Genomic DNA, 22307 nt, shown 5'->3' on the forward strand with positions numbered 1-22307 from the left:
GACCGGGGTCCTAGTGGGGAGCTAACTGTGGTCACTCAATTAGGGTGAACTGCAAAGAATGGGGCAGACAGTCCCCATAAAGCTGGTGGATATTTCAATACTTAGATTTACCAAGCCAGCATAAAACAGCTTCTTTATTACCTTACTGGTTACTCAGAAGTCAATAACACAGTTTCCCTTAAAGTGATCCAGCCTCAAGCCTCCATCCAGGTACCCATGTCAAATATGATAATTTCTGTAAATCTTATTTCATCATATAAAAGAAAAGGTTCTACCAATCCCAAAGGATCGGACACATTACCTCCCAGGTTAATGAATGTTTCAGATCTTACCCAAATATACGCTACAGCCAATTCTTATTAACTAAACAAATTTATTTAAAAAACGAGAGAGAGAGAGAGTATGGTTAAAAGATCAATATACATACAGACATGAGTTCAATTCATTGAGGTGCAGATTCATAGCAGAGATGGTGAGCTTTGTAGTTGCAGGGTTCCTTTAGAATTCAGTTCATAGGTCATAGTCCAATGTCCAAGTCTCATATTCAGGGCGTATCAGCATAACTGGGACCTCAGTCTTGCGACTCAAACTTCCCCTGATGACAGAATCAGGGCTCAAGGATCCTTTATACAATTTCATGTCCTCTTTGACAAGTTGGGATTTCTTCGGGGAACAAAAGGTAATTAGGATGACTTTGAAGGAGGTCCATCACTGGTACTTAGCTATACGAATTAACATAAGGCCATTTGCCTTTTCCTCCACCATTCACAGTACATTTCAAAGAGAAATGAATACCGGGATATCCTGTGTTTACAATTCATTTAAATGATATCAGAAAACAGCATAGACAGGGACTGTTCATTATATTGTGGTACTCATACATATGTAAATACACAAAAACACAAACATTATCTCGACACATGTCTTTTGAGGGTTATTTATTTTGCAGGATGTTTAACTCTTTCTAGCCATGCATCACACTAAGGTAAAAGCATTACAGAAAAAACATATTAACAACAATAAAAACTTTTATGCATGCCAATATGCTTACCAAAGGTCACCGCTCCATTTATGCAAAGGCTCTTAGTGACAGTCATTCCAACCCTTCCCTAAGGATCAGGCCCTCTGAATCTGTCTGTCACCGCAAAGGAGATATCTCTGCAACCATGTATGACAGGGATGACCCATGGGCCCCTAGATAAGTGATGCTTCTCATAGAACTCTCCTAGTCCCCTGAAGACTTCTGGGTATTGTGCAATCAATTCTTTCTTGCTGGGTGTGTTGGTGTGCAGCATACCTGTTCTGCATATTAGGTTGAGCTTTGTGCAAGCTTCTATGCCTCACAGTGGTGGTGTAGATGTCTCAGTGATGAACTGAAGACTGACCGTATCCTTGGCCAGGGCTGCTGTTAGGGTGATATCTTCAGAGTCCGTTCTGGAACCACCATATGCTATAAGTACAACCTCACGCTGCTCTAGCTGGATGAAACCTAGTCTCTTTTTCAAAAGGTGAATTGATAAAACATTGGCCTCAGCCCTAGTGTCAACCTTGAACTTTACAGCAGTGTTTCCCAACCGTGGAATTTTTTGAAAAACTAAAATTTTTCAAATTTATGGGGATTGATATAAAAATCCAGAGGTGGATAAAGAACTGGTTAAAGGGGAGACTGCAGCGGGTCGTACTGAAAGGTGAACTGTCAGGTTGGAGGGGGGTTACCAGTGGAGTTCCTCAAGGTTCGGTTTTGGGTCCGATTTTATTTAATCTATTTATTACTGACCTCAGAACCAAATGTAAGAGTGGGCTGATAAAGTTTGCGGATGACACAAAGTTGGGAGGTATTGCAAATTCGGAAAAGGATCGAGATATCCTGCAGGGAGATTTGGATGACCTTGTAAACTGGAGTAATAGTAATAGGATGAAATTTAATAGTGAGAAGTGTAAGGTGATGCATTTAGGGATGACTAACAAGAATTTTAGTTATAAGCTGAGAACGCATTGGTTGGAAGTAACGGAAGAGGAGAAGGACCTCGGAGTCCTGGTTGACCGCAGGATGACTATGAGTCGGCAATGTGATGTGGCCGTGAAGAAAGCTAATGCGGTCTTGGGATGCATTAGGCGAAGTATTTCTAGTAGGGATAAGGAGGTGCTGGTTCCATTGTACAAGGCACTGGTAAGACCACATTTGGAGTACTGCGTGCAGTTCTGGTCTCCCATGTTTAAAAAGGATGAACTCAAACTGGAACGGGTACAGAGAAGGGCCACTAGGATGATCTGAGGAATGGAAAACCTGTCGTATGAAAGGAGACTCGAGGAGCTCGGTTTGTTTACCTTAACCAAAAGAAGGCTGAGGGGGGATATGATTGCTCTCTTTAAGTATATCAGAGGGATAAATACCAGGGAGGGAGAAGAATTATTTCAGCTCAGTACTAATGTGGACACGAGAACAAATGGATATAAACTGGCCGTCGGGAAGTTTAGGCTTGAAATTAGACGAAGGTTTCTAACCATCAGAGGGGTGAAGTTCTGGAACAGCCTTCCGAGGGAAATAGTGGGGGCGAAAGACCTCTCTGGCTTTAAGATTAAGCTTGATAAGTTTATGGAGGGGATGGTTTGATGGGATAACGTGATTTTAGTCAATAGATCAATAACGTGCCATCGCTGGTAATTAGTAACAATGGTCAATGATGGGATATTAAAAGTTACTACAGTGAACTTTTTCCGGAGGGTCTGGCTGGAGAATCTTGCCCACATGCTCGGGGTTAAGCTGATCGCCATATTTGGGGTCGGGAAGGAATTTTCCTCCAGGGTAGATTGGCAGAGGCCCTGGAGGTTTTTCGCCTTCCTTCGCAGCATGGGGTAGGGGTCGCTGGCTGGAGGATTCTCTGTGACTTGAAGTCTTTAAATCACGATTTGGGGACTTCAACATCTGAGTCAAGGGAGAGAATTATTCCAGGAGTGGGTGGGCCAGCTTTTGTGGCCTGCATCATGCGGGAGGTCAGACTAGATGATCATAATGGTCCCTTCTGACCTTAAAGTCTATGAGTCTAAAACATTGGCCTCAGCCCTAGTGTCAACCTTGAACTTTACAGCAGTGTTTCCCAACCATGGAATTTTTTGAAAAACTACATGTGAGAACAAAAACCCTTCCCTTGTATCTTAATTAGTGTTGGAGTCAGACTCTAACATCATTAACTTTATTGTACAGACTGAATGGCAAGGATGGTAAACAGCTTAAACTGAGGCAATAAAAGGGTGAGCTCATTTGGAGACAATATTGTGGTGTGCCTCAAAATAATGAAAGGTATCTCATAGACTCATAGACTCATAGACTTTAAGGTCAGAAGGGACCAATATGGTCATCTAGTCTGACCTCCCGCACGATGCAGGCCACAAAAGCCGACCCACCCACAACAGAATCTTCAGAATCTGTCAGATATAGGCTGCTTGTGTGTTCTCTCTGGCACTGGCCAGATAGCCTGGACAGCAGGTTCTATCAAACTGCCCAATAACCACAGAGCCATTTAGTAGCAAAGGCACCTGGCCAGGTTTATTGCTTACGAAGCATGGTGCTAATGTCCCGGCTCAATGGTTACAGGTACACTAACAATGCCAGTGACAATGGTACCTGCTCAGTCAGTGGCGGGACTTTCCACTGCCCCCTACACCAGGCGAAGTGTTAAGGCAAGGTATCCCAACATTTATAGACTGAGACAAACAATCTGGGATAAATAACTTATGTACCACCTTATGTGTTTCATGACATGTTTGTTACCTCTCCTTGTACATTCCTCCTGATGTTTCAGACAAAATATCACTATTCATGACTTGTCAAACCATTTTATTGTGTGCTTGGTTGTGGTGTCCTTGAGCTGGCCTGCTGGAATGTGTTTACATATTCAGTGTATTTTAGCAATGCTAGCAATACCGGTGCCGAGTTTGTGTACTGGACACTGACTTGCAGGCAAGCATCTGCTTTTGGCAGGGCCTGACTGTTGCTCAGAGCATAATGTTAGCTGACTTTGGTTCAGGGCTCAGGCCTTGCACGAGACCCATGCTTCAGGATCTCTATTTCTACTACAGTATCCAGGTGTGCCGCAGAAGAGAAAAGGTTGGAAACCACTATTTTATAGTCACATTCCTCATATGCAGTGTACAATACCAAGGTTGTTTTGAATGCACTGTATGATTTTTATTACCCTGTGATACTGTATCTAGAGGAGAGAGTGCTCACATTCTTGTTCAGCCAGAGACATGTGACTTGGTCTTTTGGGAAAGTTTGTTGCTGTACACATAGAATAGTGATTTAATTGTCTATATTTCTGACACAGACATCAGTGCAAAGGCTGGGCAGCCTCTGGGTGCTGTGTCTTACCACAGTTTCTTTATGTGAGCTGTTGGTGAGTCTGCACTGCTGTGACTGTCAGGTGGCTGAGGACTGGCCATGCTACTCTTTTTCGTGTAAGATCCTGTAAAAATTTGTCAGTGCGTGGCCCAGACATTATCTCTATTTGCGTGTTTATGGCTTGGGAGGCTCTGCAAATGTCTATTGCTTTCTGCCCAAATCATCTCTTTGAATAGCCTTTAGTCAGCCTTTATCAGAGACTCCGAACAAAATTTTCTCTCTCAGCATGTCATTTTCAGTATTTCCAGAGTCACACTTTCTTGCTTTTGCCTCAGCGCTGTCACTTACTTGTTCTTCTCCTAGGTGTGGGTAAGGCCAGAACTAGTATAGTTCAAACACAACACTACTCTTAGGCTTACATTAATTCCTCACCATTGGGAAGACCTCATCCAAAGTGGGAGCATTTTCAGTTGGCTGCTGTAAGAATGTGCTGTACACTTCCAGAGCCTCCACACCCATTATGTGCAATACACTGACCATTTTTATGTCCTCTTCCCTTTTATCTGCTTCTGAGGAACAAATGTGGTACCATTATTCCCATCTCCTCCAATTCTCAATACTACCAGGTAAGGATAAAAGTGGTTGGGGAGGAAGCATGCAACTCACCAGTTATGAGTTTTATTTTTATTAGTTTGACTGCTTACTTTGGGTTTCAGATCTGTGTGACGTTCCCCTAGACCAGTGATCTGCTAGGTCACTCCAATCCTTGACTCTGGGAGCCAGCCTTACTATGCTCTGCTGTGAGAACCCCCACTTCTGGGCTGTTCACACACAGCCTCTGGCATGTAAGCTGCTCCTTGGATTGTGCAACTGAATGACACTAGCCAATATCTCCGGTCCCAGACACCACTCTAGGAACCTCCATCTTGCAGTGTCTAGTTATGCCCCCTGGACGCTGCAAGCTTATATGAGTTCATCAATTTAACAAAGAAATTAATATGTACACCTCTACCTCGATATAACGTTGTCCTCAGGAGCCAAAAAATCTTATCGCGTTATAGGTGAAACCGCGTTATATCAAACTTGCTTTGATCCACTGGAGTGTGCGGCCCCGCCCCCCCGGAGCACTGCTTTACCGCGTTCTATCAGAATTTGTATGATTTCGGGTCGTGTTATATCGAGGTAGAGGTGTACCAGGCTTGTTATCCCAAGTGGAGACTCTGACAGACTTCAATCAAATGCACTGCTTCAGGTAGAACAAACAAACAAATTTATTAACTACAAAGATAGATTTTAAGTGATTATAAGTCAAAGCACAACAAGTCAGATTTGGTCAAATGAAATAAAAGCAAAACGCATTCTAAGCTGATCTTAACACTTTCAATGCCCTTACAAACTTAGATGCTTCTCACCACAGGCTGGCTGGTTGCTCTTCAGCCAGGCTCTCCCCTTTGATCAGCGCTTCAGTCACTTGGCGTGGTGCCTGTAGATCGGGGTGGGCAAACTATGGCCCGCAGGCTGGATTCAGCCCATCAGGGCTTTGGATCTGGCCCGCGGGATTGCCAGCCCTGTGGCGCATTGGGGCTAAGGCAGGCTTCCTGCCTGTTCTGGCCCCGTGCCACTCTCGGAAGTGGCCAGCACCACATCCCTGGGGGGGACTGGGAGGGGGGGTGGCAGAGGTCTCCGTGCTCTGCCCTCGCCTGCAGGCACCGCCCCCTGCAGTTCCCATTGGCTGTGAACAGGGAACTGCAGTCAATGGGAGCTTCAGGGGAGGTACCCGCAGGTGACGGCAGTGCACGGAGCCCTCTGCACTCCCCTCCCCCCCAGGGGCCGCTTCCGGGAGTAGTATGGGGCCAGGGCAGGCAGGGAGCCTGCCTTAGCCTTGCTGCGCGCTGCTGCCACCCTGGAGCTGCTCAAGGTAAGTGGCGCTGGGCCGGAGCCCACACCGCAAAACCCTCCTGCACCCCAACCGCCTGTCCTGATCCCCCTAATCCCCTACCTTGAGCCCCCCTGCCACACCCCAACCTCCTGCCCTGACCCCCATCCTGTACTCCACACTCCCTCCTACACCCCAATCCCCAGCCCTGAGCCCCCTGCTGCACCTTGCACCCCTCCCTGAACCCCAACACCCTGCCCTGAGCTCCCAACCCCCAGTCCTGAGCCCCCTCCTGCACTCTGCACCCCTCCCTGCCCCCCAATTCCCTGCCCTGAGCCCCCTCCTGCACTGTGCACCCCCCTGCACTCCAACCCCCTGCTCTGAGCCCCCAACTTCCTGCCCTGAGCCCCCTCCTGCACACCGCACCACCTCCCACACCTCACACTCCTTCCAACACCCCTCTACCTCTTGCCCCACCCCTACATTCACGGCCCTGCATGCAATTTCCCCACCCGGGTGTGGCCCTGGGGCCAAAAAGTTTGCCCACCCCTGCTGTAGATGTAGATGGAAGAGAGAGGAGGAGCATGACAAATGTCTCCTCCTTTTATTATGTCCTTTCTTCCCTCTTGGCTTTGCCCCCTACCCCCCTTCAGAGTCAGGTGAACATTACCTCATTGCAGTTCCAAACTGACCAAAGGAATGGGGGTGACTCACTCCAGAATCTAACATTCTTTTGTTGCTGCCTAGGCCAGCGTCCTTTATTCCTGTGAGGCTGGGCTGGGTTTGTCCCATATATACCCTGATGAGGTGTGAACTGCCTCTCTGTTCTTGGAGAGTTTTTGCCTGGGCTTGCTTTAAGCCATGAGGATACATTTTCAGCCTCATAACTATATACATGACATTATAACCTTACTGTAACAATTACTATAACATCCCTATAACAACCATGCTCAGTGCATTATGAGCCTTCCAAAGACACCCAACATGACAAACTTTGCATTGGATACCACACAATCATTTTATAAAGTTCAACATGGGGGTGTAGGGTGTTCCCCCGAGGTACAGAGCGTCACAATCTATGTACTCTCTGTCTCAATACTCTGTATCTTCTGCTTGGTTCCTGCAGATCTGTAGATTGTTTCCTGGCTCTGAGTAGTCATTTTCACTATATCTGGCAGCAGAGAGGGACTTCCTTGTGAGCCTGCTGCAGACTATGGATCTCAGGAAACAGAGTGAGACCAAGGATATAAAGTTTAAACCACAACTCTCTCTGTTAGTTACACAACAATATGGCTGCTACAGACAACTGAGCCTACAGAGCCCAGAGAGCCCCTGCATCTTGTGAGAGACTCCTTATACCTGGAGGCCCTCTGGTGATTATGCAGGACTAGATTTAAAGACACAGTACTACAATATACTAAAGGGGCTTTTACCAGCACAGCTGTGTCAGTCAGACTCATACCTCTTCACACCCCTGGTGGACAGAGCTATGCCAGCAGAAGTCTGTAGTGTAGATGTGCTATCAGTTTCATGGTCATTACATTTAGCTCATTTAAAACATTCCAGGAAGGCACTCTGTATTTAAACACTCTAATATTTTATTACTTGCATTTCAATATTCATTCTTAATCCATTCTGATGGGGTTGATTTCTATTGTGACCACTTATTTTCCACCAAGGAGACAAAAACAAGACCAGCAACCTTGTCAGTGGATCTCAGGATGCAGCATCTGTGGACTAATGGGTCTGTAAATGAAAAGGGCTTGAACAATGCAGAAGATGCAATGCAGAACCTTCACCGTCCCTGGTGTACCACAGAGCCAAGGGCTGTGGTGGCTCCCTAATCAGGAATATGTGCGGGGGAGCTCAGAGGAGGGAGACAGGACTTTGGAAAGTGTATTGATGTACTGGGGTCAAGGCCAATGTCATCAGATGTTGGCTGCGCGTGTGTTCTCTTTGCGTGCTGCTCTGGCTCGATACCCCATACAGCAGCCTCCAACTGAATTGCCCAATAACCACAGACCTGTTAGTAGCAAAGGGACTCGGTCAGGTTTATAGTTGATGAAGCAAGGTGTTAAAGCCCTATACATGCTACAGGTACACTTAACACATGTATTACAATGGACGTAACTCAGTCAGTAGAGGGATTTTCTGCTCCCCCTTGGCCAAAGACTCTCCCTCTGAGACTTCATTTATACACCAATACAAACAAGTTACGTGTTGCCCCTCTGATGTGGCTAGTCACCCCACCCATCCCACGTGGTTTGTTACCACCCATTACCTTGTACATGTTGGTTTGATCAAAATAGCTCTATCCATCACACTGTCATCCTGACCTTATCTTTAGGAGGGGTCAGTGTGTTCTCATTATCTTTGGCGGGGGTGGGGGGGTGTAGGATTGCCAGGTGTCCGGTTTTTGACAGGAGCAACCAGTCAAAAAGGGACCCTGGCAGCACTGCTGACTGGGCTGTTAAAAGTCCGCTCAGCGGAGGTAAGGCAGGCTCCCTGCCTCCTGTGGCTCCATGCATCTCCCAGAAGTAGTGGCATGTCCCCCCTCTGGCTCCTACACATAGGGGCAGCCAGGGGGCTCTGCATGCTGCCCCGCCCCAAGGCCTGGCTCTGCTGCTCCCCTTGGCCAGGAACCATGGCCAATGGGAGCTGAAGGGATGGCGCCTGCAGATGGGGCAGCGCGCAGAGTCGCCTGGCATCACCTCCGTGTACAAGCCAGAGGGGGGACATACCACTGCTTCTGGGAGCTGCATGAGGTAAGCGCTGCCCGGAACTTGCACCCCTGACTCCCCCCATGCCCCAACCCCTTGTCCCAGCCCTGATCCCCCTTCCTGCCCTCTGAACCCCTTGATCCCAGCCTGGAGCACCCTCCTGTACCCAAACCCCTCATATAATCATAGAATATCAGGGTTGGAAAGGACCTCAGGAGGTCATCTAGTTCAACCCCCTGCTCAAAGCAGGATCAATCCCCAACTAATTCATCCCAGCCAGGCCTTTCTCAAGCCAGGCCTTAAAAACCTCTAAGGAAGGAGATTCCACCACTTCCCTAGGTAACCCAATCTAGTGCTTCACCACCCTCCTAGTGAAAAAGTTTTTCCTAATATCCAACCTAAACCTCCCCCACTGCAACTTGAGACCATTACTCCTTGTTCTGTCATCTGGTGCCAATGAGAACAGTCTAGATCCATCCTCTTTGGAACCTCCTTTCAGGTAGTTGAAAGCACCTATCACATCCCCCCCCGCCCCCCAATACTTCTCTTCTGCAAACTAAATAATCCCAGTTCCTTCAGCCTCTCCTCATAAATCATGTGCTCCATCCCTCTAATCATTTTTGTTGCCCTCCTCTGGACTCTTTCCAATTTTTCCACATCCTTCTTGTAGTGTGGGGCCCAAAACTGGTCACAGTACTCCAGATGAGGCCTCACCAATGCCGAATAGAGGGGAATGATCATGTCCCTCGATCTGCTGGCAATGCCCCTACTTATACAGCCCAAAATGCCGTTAGCCTTCTTGGCAACAAGGGCACAATGTTGACTCATATCCAGCTTCTCGTCCACTGTAACCCCTAGTTCCTTTTCTGCAGAACTGCTGCCTAGCCACTCAGGCCCTAGTCTGTCACAGAGCTTGGGATTCTTCCATCCTCAGTGCAGGACTCTGCACTTGTCCTTGTTGAACCTCATGAGGTTTCTTTTGGCCCAATCCTCTAATTTGTCTAGGTCCCTCTGTAATCTGTCCCTACCCTCCAGCATATCTACCACTTCTCCCAGTTTAGTGTCATCTGAAAACTTGCTGAGGGTGCAATCCATGCCATCCTCCAGATCATTAATGAAGATATTGAACAAAACCGGCCCCAGGACCAACCCTTGGGGCACTCCGCTTGATCCTGGCTGCCTAGAACTAGACATGGAGCCATTGATCACTACCCGTTGACCTCGATGATCTAGCCAGCTTTCTATCCACCTTATAGTCCAGTGGTCCCCAACCTTTTTGTGGCCAGTAGCACATTCATGTTTTCAGAAGAGTGTGGTGGGCGCCAACAATTTTTCAAGGCTTATTTAGTATTTGTACCTTAAATAATACGAAAAACATCATATTTAATATTACATAATATATGAATCCAGAGAGAAGCCGGAGAGAAGCCACGAGGACAGAGAACACCGGCGCCCACAGCCTGCAGCCCCGGAGTACTGTGTCCCCAGTAGGCATGGGGTCCCAGCTTCTCTCCCCTGCTGAGCACTAGGCGGGCCCTGCGCCTGCTGGGGACAGAGAACACCGGCGCCTGCAGCCACAGAGTTCTCTGTCCCCGGCAGGCGCGGGGCCACGGCTTCTCTCCGGCTTAAGCCGCGGCTCCGTGCCTGCCTGGGACCAAGAACACCAGCACTCGCAGCCTGCGGCCCCAGAGTTCTCTGTCCCCGGCAGGCGCGGGGCTGTGGCTTCTCTCCCCTGCTGGGCACTAGGCGGGTGCACACAAATGCCCCGGCGGGCGCCATGGCACCCGCGGGCACTGTGTTGGGTACCACTGTTATAGTCCATTCATCCAGCCCATACTTGTTTAACTTGCTGGCAAGAATAGTGTGGGAGACCATATCAAAAGCATTGCTAAATTCAAGGAATAACACGTCCACTGCTTTCCCCTCATCCACAGAGCCAGTTATCTCATCATAGAAGGCAATTAGGTTAGTCAGGCATGACTTGCCCTCGGTGAATCCATACTGACTGTTCCTGATCACTTTCCTCTCCTCTAAGTGCTTCAGAATTAATTCCTTGAGGACCTGCTCCATGATTTTTCCAGAAACTGAGGTGAGGCTGACTGGCCTGTAGTTTCCCGGATCCTCCTTCGCCTTTTCAAAGATGGGCACTACATTAGCCTTTTCCAGTCATCCGGGACCATCCCCGATCGCCATGAGTTTTCAAAGATAATGGCCAACGGCTCTGCAATCACATCCACCAACTCTTTTAGCACCTTCGGATGCAGTGCATCTGGCCCCATGGACTTTTGCTCGTCCAGCTTTTCTAAATAGTCCTGAACCACTTCTTTCTCCACAGAGGGCTGGTCACCTCCTCCCCATACTGTGCTGCCCAGTGCAGTAGTCTGGGAGCTGACCTTGTTCGTGAAGACAGAGGCAAAAAAAGCATTGAGTACATTAGCTTTTTCCACATCCTCTGTCACTAGGTTGCCTCCCCCATTCAGTAAGGGGCCCACACTTCGCTTGACTTTCTTCTTGTTGCTAACATACCTGTAGAAACCCTTCTTGTTACTCTTAACATCCCTTGCTAGCTGCAACTCCAAGTGTGATTTGGCCTTCCTGATTTCACTCCTGCATGCCTGAGCAATATTTTTATACTCCTCCCTGGTCATATGTCCAAGCTTCCACTTCTTGTAAGCTTCTTTTTTGTGTTTAAGATCAGCAAGGATTTCATTGTTAAGCCAAGCTGGTCGCCTGCCATATTTACTATTCTTTCTACACATCGGGATGGTTTGTTCCTGCAATCTCAATAAGGATTCTTTAAAATACAACCAGCTCTTCTGGACTCCTTTCCCCCTCATGTTATTCTCCCAGGGGATCCTGCCCATCAGTTCCCTGAGGGAGTCAAAGTCTGCTTTTCTGAAGTCCAGGGTCTGTATTCTGCTGCTCTCCTTTCTTCCTTGTGTCAGGATCCTGAACTCAGCCATCTCATGGTCACTGCCTCCCAGGTTCCCATCCACTTTTGCTTCCCCTACTAATTCTTCCCTGTTTGTGAGCAGCAGGTCAAGAAGAGCTCTGCCCCTAGTTGATTCTTTCAGCACTTGCACCAGGAAATTGTCCCCTACACTTTCCAAAAACTTCCTGGATTGTCTGTGCACCGCTGTATTGCTCTCCCAGCAGATATCGGGGTGATTGAAGTCTCCCATGAAAACCAGGACCTGTGATCTAGTAACTTCTGTTAGTTGATGGAATAAAGCCTCGTCCACCTCATCCCCCTGGTCTGGTGGTCTATAGCAGACTCCCACCACAACATCACCCTTGTTTCTCACACTTCTAAACTTAATCCAGAGACTCTCAGGTTTTTCTGCAGTTTCATACTGAAACTCTGATCAGTCAGACTGCTCTCTTACATACAGTGCAACTCTCCCACCTTTTCTGCCCTGCCTGTCCTTCCTGAACAGTTTATATCCATCCATGACAGTACTCCAGTCCTATGAGCTATTCCCACCAAGTCTCTGTTATTCCAATCACATCATAATTCTTTGACTGTGTGCCAGGACTTCCAGTTCTCCCTGCTTGTTTCCCAGGCTTCTTGCATTTGTGTATAGGCATTTAAGATAACTCGCTGATTGTCCTGCTTTCTCAGTATGAGGCAAGAGTCCTCCCCCTTGCACTCTCCTGCTCGTGCTTCCTCCTGGTATCCCATTTCCCCACTTACCTCAGGGCTTTGGTCTCCTTCCCCTGGTGAACCTAGTTTAAAGCCCTCCTCATTAGGTTAGCCAGCCTGCTCATCCCCAGCCCCACCCCAGAGTCTGCACCCCCATCCAGAGCCCACCCACCCCGTGCCCCAACCCCCTGCCCAGGGCCTCATCCCCCTCCCGCACTCTGAACCCCTCAACCCCAGCCCATAGTCCCCTCCTATACCCAAACCCCCTCATCCCCAGCCCCACCCCAGAATCTGCACCCCCCAGCCAGAGTCCTCACACCCCCCTGCACCCCAGCCCCCTGCCCAGAGCCCCCTTCTGCACTCTAAACCCCTCATCCCTGGCCCCACACCAGAGCCCGCATCCCCAGCTGGAGCCCTCACCCACCCCCACCCCTCCTGCCCCAGCCTGGAGCCCCCTCCCGCAACCTGAACCCCTCTGTAACAATGTGGGACTCACCCCTGCGGTGCCTCCTGCTGGTCGTCTCAGGAATTAGCTCTCCAGCCGTCAGAGTGCCCTCTGCAGGCCGGTGATCTGCCTTACCACTGGCCCCGTGTCCCTTCCAGGATCCTGATTCCCCTTTCTCTGGGGTGCTGCCCCTCTGGCAGTAACCCCCAATCTCAAGGTCTCCCCTCCCAGGGTAACCCCCACCCCCTATCCCCACCTCACCTCAGTGTAAGGCTACTGCCAATCACCAACTAGTCCCCGTTCCCTTGGGCAGACTGCAGTATAAGCCACTCATCACTGACAAGGAGGGTTTGGACCTGCTGCCTTTCTCTACAACCCAGTACCTCTATGGGGCCTTGGACAAAGCCCTGCAGCCTGAGGAGTTGCCAGCCTGGAGCTCCCCAGCCCCTCTGGCCTTTCCCCAGCCCTGCCTTACTCTAGGTACCCTGAGCTTCCCAGCAACCAGTCCCCCCTCTCTCTGAAAGCAGAGAGAGACGCTTTAGGCTCCTGGCTCGCAGCCTCTTATAGGGGCCAACTGGGCTCTGTTTGGGGTGTGGCCGCAGCTCTGCCTGCTTCCCCCAATCAGCCCAGTGGCTGCCTTCTCCTCCCACAGCCCTTTCCTAGGGCTGTTTTAAGCCTCTCAGGGCAGGAGCAGGTGTCCACCCTGCTACACCCTCATTACTGGCCCAGAACCCACACCCCCAGCCCAGAGCCCATACCCCCCCACACCCCAACCCCAACCCCCTACCTTAGCCCAGAGCCCCCTCTCATACTCTGAACCCCTTGGCTCCACCCCCCAGCCCGGAGCCCCCTCCTGAACCACAAAACCCTCATCCCTGGCCCGACCCCAGAACCCACACCCCAAGCCAGAGCCCTCACCCCCTCCCACACCCCAACCCCCCTGAGCCAGCCCGGTGAAAATGAGTGAGTGAGGATGGGGAGAGCGAGCGACAGAGGGAGGGGGGATGGATTGAGGGGGGCAGAACCTCAGAGAATGGGCGGGGTATGGGCAGGGACTCAGAGGAGGGGTGGGACAGGGGGCAGGCCAAGGGTGTTCAGGTGTGTGCAGGGCCGGTGCAACCTATTAGGTGACCTAGGCGGTCGCCTAGGGCACTAGGATTTGGGGGGCGGCATTTTCTTCGGCGGCGACCGCAGCGGCCGGATCTTCGGCCGCCACGGTCGCCGCTGGCATTTAGGTGGAGGGAGCTGGGGCAGGGGGGGGCGTGGGGAGGGCCGCCTGCAGCAAGTAAGGGGGGGGGGGGCGGCACGCAGGGGAACTCCCCGCCCCAGCTCACCTCTGTTCCGCCTCCTCCCCTGAGCATACCGCCCCGCTCTGCTTCTCTCCCTCCCAGGCTTGCGGCGCCAAACAGCTGATTGGCACCGCAAGCCTGGGAGGCAGAAGTGGAGCAGCGACGGCGTGCTCGGGGAGGAGGCGGAGCAGAGGTGAGCTGGGGTGGGGAACTGCCACACGGCTCCCCAGGCCGGGAGGGAGCTGCCACGAGGGGGGGGTGTGTCTCAGGGCAGAGGGGGGGTGGGGAGCTGCCTCAGGGCGGGGGAGCTGCCGCAGGGCTCGGGGAGGGGGTGGAGCAGAGGTGAACTGGGGTGGGGAGCTGCCGCACGGCTTCCTGGGCCGGGAGCTGCCGCGGGGGGGGGGCAACTCAGGGTGGAGGGGAGGGTGGGGAGCTGCCGCAGGGAGGGCGCCTCAGGGCGGGGGGCTGCCGCAGGGCTCGGGGAGGGTGCAAGGTGGAAGTTTCGCCTAGGGCATGAGACATCCTTGCACTGGCCCTCGGTGTGTGAGTAGGAAGTTGGCAACCCTAGGGGGTGTTCATACTATGCTTGGTATGGGGTATTGTGGTACCACCCTTCTGGAATGTGTTTGTGTGAGTGTCCTGTGCCTAGCACATCTCAGGAATGTGTGTGTTTCTGCAATATCAGCCCTGTTCTTGCCAGATTCTGTAAACTTAGAAGCAGGTGTGTTTTATAGCAGGACCTGCCTTCTGCTCACAGCCTGACTTTCGCTAACTTTGCTTTAGATCAGCAAAGCTTGTCCACTACTTTAGTTCAGGCCTCAAACCAGGCCTCTGATACAAGTTGTGTCTCAGACTCTCTCTTTCCACTGCAGCCCGTATGTTGACACACAACAGATCCACTGGCCGCAAATGTGTGTGTGAGAGAGGGTTGGCAGAAGGCAGCAGGCCACATGTGCTCCTCTCCTTTACTCTGTACTAGGGCTGTGGAGTAATTGCTTACCTGCTACTGCAGCTTGGCACTTGTGGTTTCTAATCCTCAGCCCCTCATACATTCCATAGAGTCATAGATGTTAGGGCCAGAAGGGACTTTTATGATCATCTAATCTGACATTCTGTCTGACACAGGCCAGATAATTTCACCCAGTGATTCCTGCATCCAGCCCAGTAACTTATGGGTAAGAGAGCAATTTTAAAAATTTTTTTTTAGGAAGAGACTTACAATTCTGATTTAAGGACTACAGGAAATGGAGAATCCACCATGTCCCTTGTTCCAGTGATTAAGTACACACACTGTGAAAAATTTGCACCATATTTTGTCTGTCTTCAACTTCCTGCCACTGGAATTATTTCCTGGAGCTCACAGCCAGTTTAGTTGGGCTGCTCTCTCTGTTCAATAATACAGTCTATCATTTTATTCTTGATCTGAAATATGCTGTTCACGTTGAAATAGGCTTCCAGCTTTAGGGTTTAGGCAATAGTGAAACATTTCTCATAACCAGAGCTCAGCAGTGACACAGTGAAAGGCTCCTGCATTTCTACGTAATCTCTGCAGAAGGGACAACGATCCACTTTTCCCTTCTCCTGAAGGATTAAACGCTCGCCTTCCAGGCTGAAGAGATCCATAATGCTTGTGTAGGGTTCACATGTGTCACTCCATTCCCCTCCAGGTCTGGGCTCTACTCCTCGCATCTCTATTGACAGCTACCAGAGCAGAGGGATCCACATGGTGTGTGAATCTGCTGGATGGTACCCGAAGCCCCAGGTGCAGTGGAGAGACCTGAGGGGGCAGCACTTACCATCCCTGACAGAAAAAATAATTCAACATGATAACGGCCTGTTTGAAGCACAAATTTCCATTATTGTAACAGAAACTTCCAGTCAGGATCTGTCCTGCTCTGTCAGCAACTCCCACCTCAACCAAGGGAAAGAATCCATGGTCTACATCGCAGGTTGGTGTCCATGAAAGCCACACAGTTCAGCAACTCAGAAAAAATGTGATATGTTTAATTTAAGTATTGGATTTACAACGTGCATATGCATAGAGCTGCTCTGAGGCTATTCATTAAACACAGCGTGTGTTGAATTTAGGGAAGGTTAGACTTTATGAACCTGCCTTCCAAACTGCAGATGGAGTATAATGAAACATGACTAATTTTGGTGGGGAGTGTTCAATAGTGTGTTTTATTGCTAACAGTTGCAATACGCTGGAGGGTAGGGATCAGATACAGAGGGACCTAGACAAATTGGAGGATTGGGCCAAAAGAAACCTGATGAGGTTCAACAAGGACAAGTGCAGAGTCCTGCACTTAGGACGGAAGAATCCTATGCACTGCTACAGACTAGGGACCAAATGGCTAGGTAGCAGTTCTGCAGAAAAGGACCTAGGGGTCACAGTGGACGAGAAGCTGGATATGAGTCAACATTGTGCTCTTGTTGCCAAGAAGGCTAATGGCATTTTGGGCTGTATAAGTAGGGGCATTGCCAGCAGATTGAGGGACATGATCGTTCCCCTTTATGCGACATTGGTGAGGCCTCATCTGGAGTACTGTGTCCAGTTTTGGGCCCCACACTACAAGAAAGATGTGGAAATATTGGAAAGAGTCCAGCGGAGGGCAACAAAAATGATTAGGGGTCTGGAGCACATGACTTATGAGGAGAGGCTGAGGGAACTGGGATTGTTTAGTCTCCAGAAGAGAAGAATGAGGGGGGATTTGATAGCTGCTTTCAACTACCTGAGGGGGGGGGGTTCCAAAGAGGATGGAGCTCGGCTGTTCTCAGTGGTGGCAGATAACAGAAAAAGGAGCAATGGTCTCAAGTTGCAGTGGGGGAGGTCTAGGTTGGATATTAGGAAACACTATTTCACTAGGAGGGTGGTGAAGCACTGGAATGCTTTACCTAGGGAGGTGGTGGAATCTCCTTCCTTGGAGGTTTTTAAGGCCTGGCTTGACAAAGCCCTGGCTGGGATGATTTAGTTGGGAATTGGTCATGCTTTGAGCAGGGGGTTGGACTAGATGACCTCCTGAGGTCCCGTCCAACCTTGATAGTCTATGATTCTATGCCTGGAATTGAATTGGCATTCACAATGGAGAGGGAGTCTTGAAAAAATTCCATAGTGTAGAAAAGGCCCCTTTGTGCAGCCAGAATGGGCTCTCCAAACTGGAGCTGGGAGGGAAATAGTTTCCTGTCCCATGAAGTTTTTCAAATTTTCAAAAAATTTCCTTTTCCCCATGGGGAAAAAACTGACACGTTTCAAAAGTTTTCATTAAAACAAGAGAGACCCCCCCACACTTCACAATAGCCTGCTGGTCAGGACTCTTACCTGGGATTGGGGGTCAAATCCCTGCTCCAAATCAGGCAGAGCAGGAATTTTACTCTGGATATCCCCTGTGAGTGTCCTAGCCACTGGGCTAGTGGCTATTCAGGGGTTTTGCTCCTCTGGTTTTGACTAGAAATCCCATCCTGGACCCAAGAACCTTTTCCTGTAAAATATTTGGTTATGATGAATTGGCGTTTTCTGACAAAACAAAACAAAAGCAAAAAAATTTAGTTGAAAAATTCCTGATAATTTCTACTTCCAACCAGTGGCACATGATCACCACAAAAGTCCTACTAGTGATACATCTGTTCTATCAACGTTTTCAAGTTAATGAGGCTTTGTCTTGCAGATTCTTTCTTCCTGGGGGCCTGCCCCTGGAATGTGGCTGTGCACATACTCCTGGTTGCTTTGGGTTTGCTCATTTTCACGGCCAGCTACTTCTTCTGGAAGCAACACAAGGCAAAAGGTAAAGTTATAAGGGGAGAGTACAATGTACTCAGAGATTTCCTTTAAAATATAAATTAGTCTAGAGTGGAGGTGGCTTCTCCATAGTTAAAGATGCAGCTACATTTTTATTTGAAGCCATATTTTGCATCATCTCTAAGGCCTGGTCTACACTTACCCCCCAAGTCGAAGTAAGGTACGCAAATTCAGCTACGTGAATAACGTAGCTGAATTCGACATACCTTACTTCGAATTTACCGCGGTCCACACGCGGCAGGCAGGCTACCCCATCGACTTCGCGGTACTCCTCTCGCCGAGCTGGAGTACCGCAGTCGACGGGGATCACTTCCTGGTTCGATTTATCGCGTCCACACCAGACGCGATAAATCGAACTCGGAACTTCGATCCGCAGCCGTCGAACTACCGGGTAAGTGTAGACAAAGAGAAAATTTCCCAAGAAAAGTCAGATTACCATAAATTGACAAGGAGTCTGGTGGCACCTTAAAGACTAACAGGTTTATTTGGGCATAAGCTTTCATGGGTAAAAACCCCACTTCAGATTTTTTACTCACTAAAGCTTATGCCCAAATAAACCTGTTAGTCTTTAAGGTGCCACCAGACTTCTCATTCTTTTTGTGGATAGAGACTAACACGGCTACCTCCTGATACTTGGTACCATAAATTGGAAGTTCTGGACAGGCCCTGGGTGTAATTTGTGAGGGAAATCTGAAGTCTTCCATTACTTTTTGGCCATATCTTGGGAAATAAATGAAGGGCATAGGAGCCACATGAAACATATCACTTGATTCCCATTGCTAATGTCTAGTGTGGATGAAACCAAATGATAAAGCCAATGTCGATAATTTACAATATGAAATGATTAGATCTTCACTTTAGAAATACAGAGTGCTAATAGAACACCTGCGCAGTGCAGCGAGAGAGACACTTTCCCGTCAAAATTCCCTTAGCCTAAAAAAGCTGCACTGGGCTTGGGAATAAGAGTTCTGGGCTCATATATGCCACTGATTGGTTTTATGCACTTCATAGAGAGCACAGCCAGATATTCTACACTAGCAGGGTTAAAGCAGCAAATCTTTTAAGTGAAGACAAGCCCTTGATGTCTTGTACTAACTCAAACAGAAGGTCTGTGGTAGACCCAGGAATTGAACTATGGTCACTGAAGTCCCAGGCTACGGTTCTAACCCCTACCTCTCCGAGGCCTGTCTGCAAAGGTTGCCACCCCCTTTCTTAGCTCATCAAGCTTTAATGCAGAGGACCAATGATTAGCTAAATAGAGACCACTTTAAAAGTAACACCTGCAATTATTATTTCCATTTCCCTTCCTGCAGCCTGGCGTTAACTGTCACCACCCAAACCCTGCTCTGCATAGGGAGCTATTCATTTCTTCATGGGCTTTCCCATGATGCTCATCACTGCAGTGTCTGAGCCTCACAAATTGCCTGCTAGCTCTGGTAGTGTTAGTCCCATTTCCTCTCCTGTAGCCTGTTTTTTCAAAGAATCTTTTATCCTGCACAAGGGTCAAGCAATGGTGCCCGATCCTATGGGACTGCTGAGGGTCCCTTCCTGAACTGTCAGACAACATGCCAGTCTTGCTCTGTCACTATTCTCCTTTCCAGCAATTCTGTGTTTTTCTGTACTACCAAGTTCAGCATGGATAGCCATTCTCAGGGGCTGGCTCCCAGTCCGTCACAAGAGGCTGTTCTCCACAGGAGTATTGAAATGGGCTGTGACTGAAGTCTGGGTAACTGAGGAGATTTGGTTGTTTTCATGCTGTTGGGCCTAGCTCAGAACCAGTCCAATACAGCCAAGCTGATCTTTATTCCCCAAGTCAGTTGAGGAGGATGCACAAATAATTTACAGGGTTTGGGTTCCAATTTGTTTAAAAAGTTATTGAGATTCATAGTGAACAGGAGAACTTTAACCATAGGTGGGAGGAGCGCTACGACAGGCAAGTGCAGGCCCCTCTGATACACAGGGCAATGGGAGTGGTTATATGGAAGCCTGTCGATACAGTTCATTACCAGCCAACCAGTGCTCTGTAGAATGTGCAGCATTTCTACTGGACTCTCCCCCTTTCTAACAAGTCTCTCCTCTTTTCTCATAGTGGTGCATGTTGCAGAGAGAGTTAAGGCTCTTCTATGGGAATTGCGTGGGGGGAAATCTCAATCTTTGGAACAATTTGCTGGTGCCTCCCAGGCAGCTGTTAGGGGATCTAATGAATGAATGCTCAACACGGTGGTTATTACATGCAAAGCACTTCCCGCCCCCCTCCTACCCTACCGTGCCCCCCAGAGAGCCCCAAGGATTGCAGGAGTTTGCCCCACATGAACAGGCAGAGGGTGTAAGCAAGTGTATGTTACAGTGACCCTTCATTCTGTCACTGACTGGGATGTCAATGATGTGAAGGTGTTCTCACTTCCTACTAAGTTTATAACATAACCTTTATGTAGATGGTGGCTGGGGCAGAGTGGCTTGGAAAAGGCCAATCTTAAGGCTTTGTGTAAACTGGACTTTCGTCAGCAAAACTTTTGTCGTTCAAGGGTGTGAAACCCTCCCCCCCAAATGACAAAAGTTTTGCCGACAAAGCTACTGCCGCTCCTTGGGGGTGGAAGTTTTTTGTCGGCAGGAGAGCTCTCTCCTGATGACAAACAGTGGCTACACTGCACACCTTTTAGCGACACGCCTGTAGCGGCACAGCTGTGTCACTATGTCACTAAAAGGTGCGTAGTGTAGACATAGCCTCAGAAGCAGAACTGTGAATTTTCAGCCTTTCTGACATCTTAAGCTTGTGTTTTGGTAAATTTTGTCACTAGAACATTATTTTATGGTTTGTTTTAACCACAGCCTCAAGTTCTTAAAGTTAACAGTGTTTTCCATTTGGGATAATTATCTTTCCATTGACTTTTATGGGACAAGAGCAGGCCCTAAATCCAAACTCTTATGGGATTATTTATGTGATATGCTAGTTATAAATCTACAATATATTCTGTTTTTGTTTTTAGGGAAACTTGTTGCGGATCTTGGTAAGTATCATAACCCTCTCCCTGTTATAAACCTTGTTCCTTGTTCCACCAGGGGATGGAGCTTCCCTGATCCATGCACCCTCCTGACCCGACACTCTGCACCCCCTCTGCCCTTCAACTTTCTGATGGTCACCATTAGCTGACAGACTCTGCCTCTATACTCTTGCTCATGAGTCCCACCCTGGCCCATGACTCTTATTTGCCTATCGACATTTACATGGCCACAACATTCATTTCCCACAGTCTCCCCAACATTGACTCTTGCCAACTCCACTCACACCTACTCTCCCTACACTTAAACAGAACAAGGACATTCCAACACAAAACCATTCATTTCCAGTTAAGCTTGAGCATTTATATATAAACTCCAAGGCTGAGATCAGAGCATTCTGGTACTAATACAGAATGAGGCCAGTGTCATGTTGAAGGATCACACTTAGTATCAGAGACAAGTATGCTTTAAAACCAATACCAAGAATTCAGTTCTCCACTCATGAACTTTACTCCAGTATTGACTTCTTCAAATTTAAAGCTAGGAGGGAAGAGAGAAATGCAATCGTGCCACTGTGTTAGAGTTCTGTTTGTTTGGGTGACTTAAAGAAAACAACTGCAAACCATACTTCACATTTTTTAAAGTGGAACCTTAAGTTTTAATTTCCATGATTTTAAAAGTTTGAGAGTTTAAAATAGTTTCTTGTTGGGGTTTTCTGGAGGAGGTTGGTGGCACATCTGCTCAGCCTGAACTCCAGAGTTTTGGGTGGTTATGTGCGCATTGTAATGTTCTTTGAAATGTGCCCAACAGAATGGTATGCAAGATACAAGGAAGGGCATATATGCATTTTTTGACAAATTGGCGAAAAACAAGCTGATAGGCTGAGGCTCTCATAATAATTGAAATAACAGATCAAAGTACATCTACTTACAAAGACATAAAGTAAAGCAAAAACTAAATCTAAGATATTCTAGATTCTGACTGATTGTATTGTGGCCTCCATAGAAAGGTCTATCTGTGTCACACTGTCAGTCAGTCTCTTGTAGCAAGGCACCTCCTCTACCTTGGCGGGCTCAGCGCTTCCCCCTCTGACAGTGGGGGAGCCTGGAGTAAGTCATCCCCACTCTGGACAGTGTTCATTCTCCCACTTGGGGGGGTTATTTCCCAATCTTTTCCTGGGAGGTCTTGGGGCAGGC

The 22307-nt window shown here is 48.6% G+C and overlaps 1 protein-coding gene across 1 annotated transcript in view; it reads left to right on the forward strand.

Moving 5' to 3' along the window:
* Positions 1-22307, forward strand: part of LOC135887289 (butyrophilin subfamily 1 member A1-like) — a 78137-nt gene that overhangs the window by 38680 nt on the left and 17150 nt on the right. The window contains exons 5-7 of the mRNA XM_065415041.1: positions 15983-16264; positions 17981-18097; positions 21099-21119. Coding sequence (XP_065271113.1) covers positions 15983-16264; positions 17981-18097; positions 21099-21119 — 420 coding nt within the window. The remainder of the gene's footprint in view (positions 1-15982; positions 16265-17980; positions 18098-21098; positions 21120-22307) is intronic.

This window comes from Emys orbicularis, chromosome 13 (genome assembly GCF_028017835.1).
Source record: "Emys orbicularis isolate rEmyOrb1 chromosome 13, rEmyOrb1.hap1, whole genome shotgun sequence".
NCBI classification, from domain to species: domain Eukaryota; kingdom Metazoa; phylum Chordata; order Testudines; family Emydidae; genus Emys; species Emys orbicularis.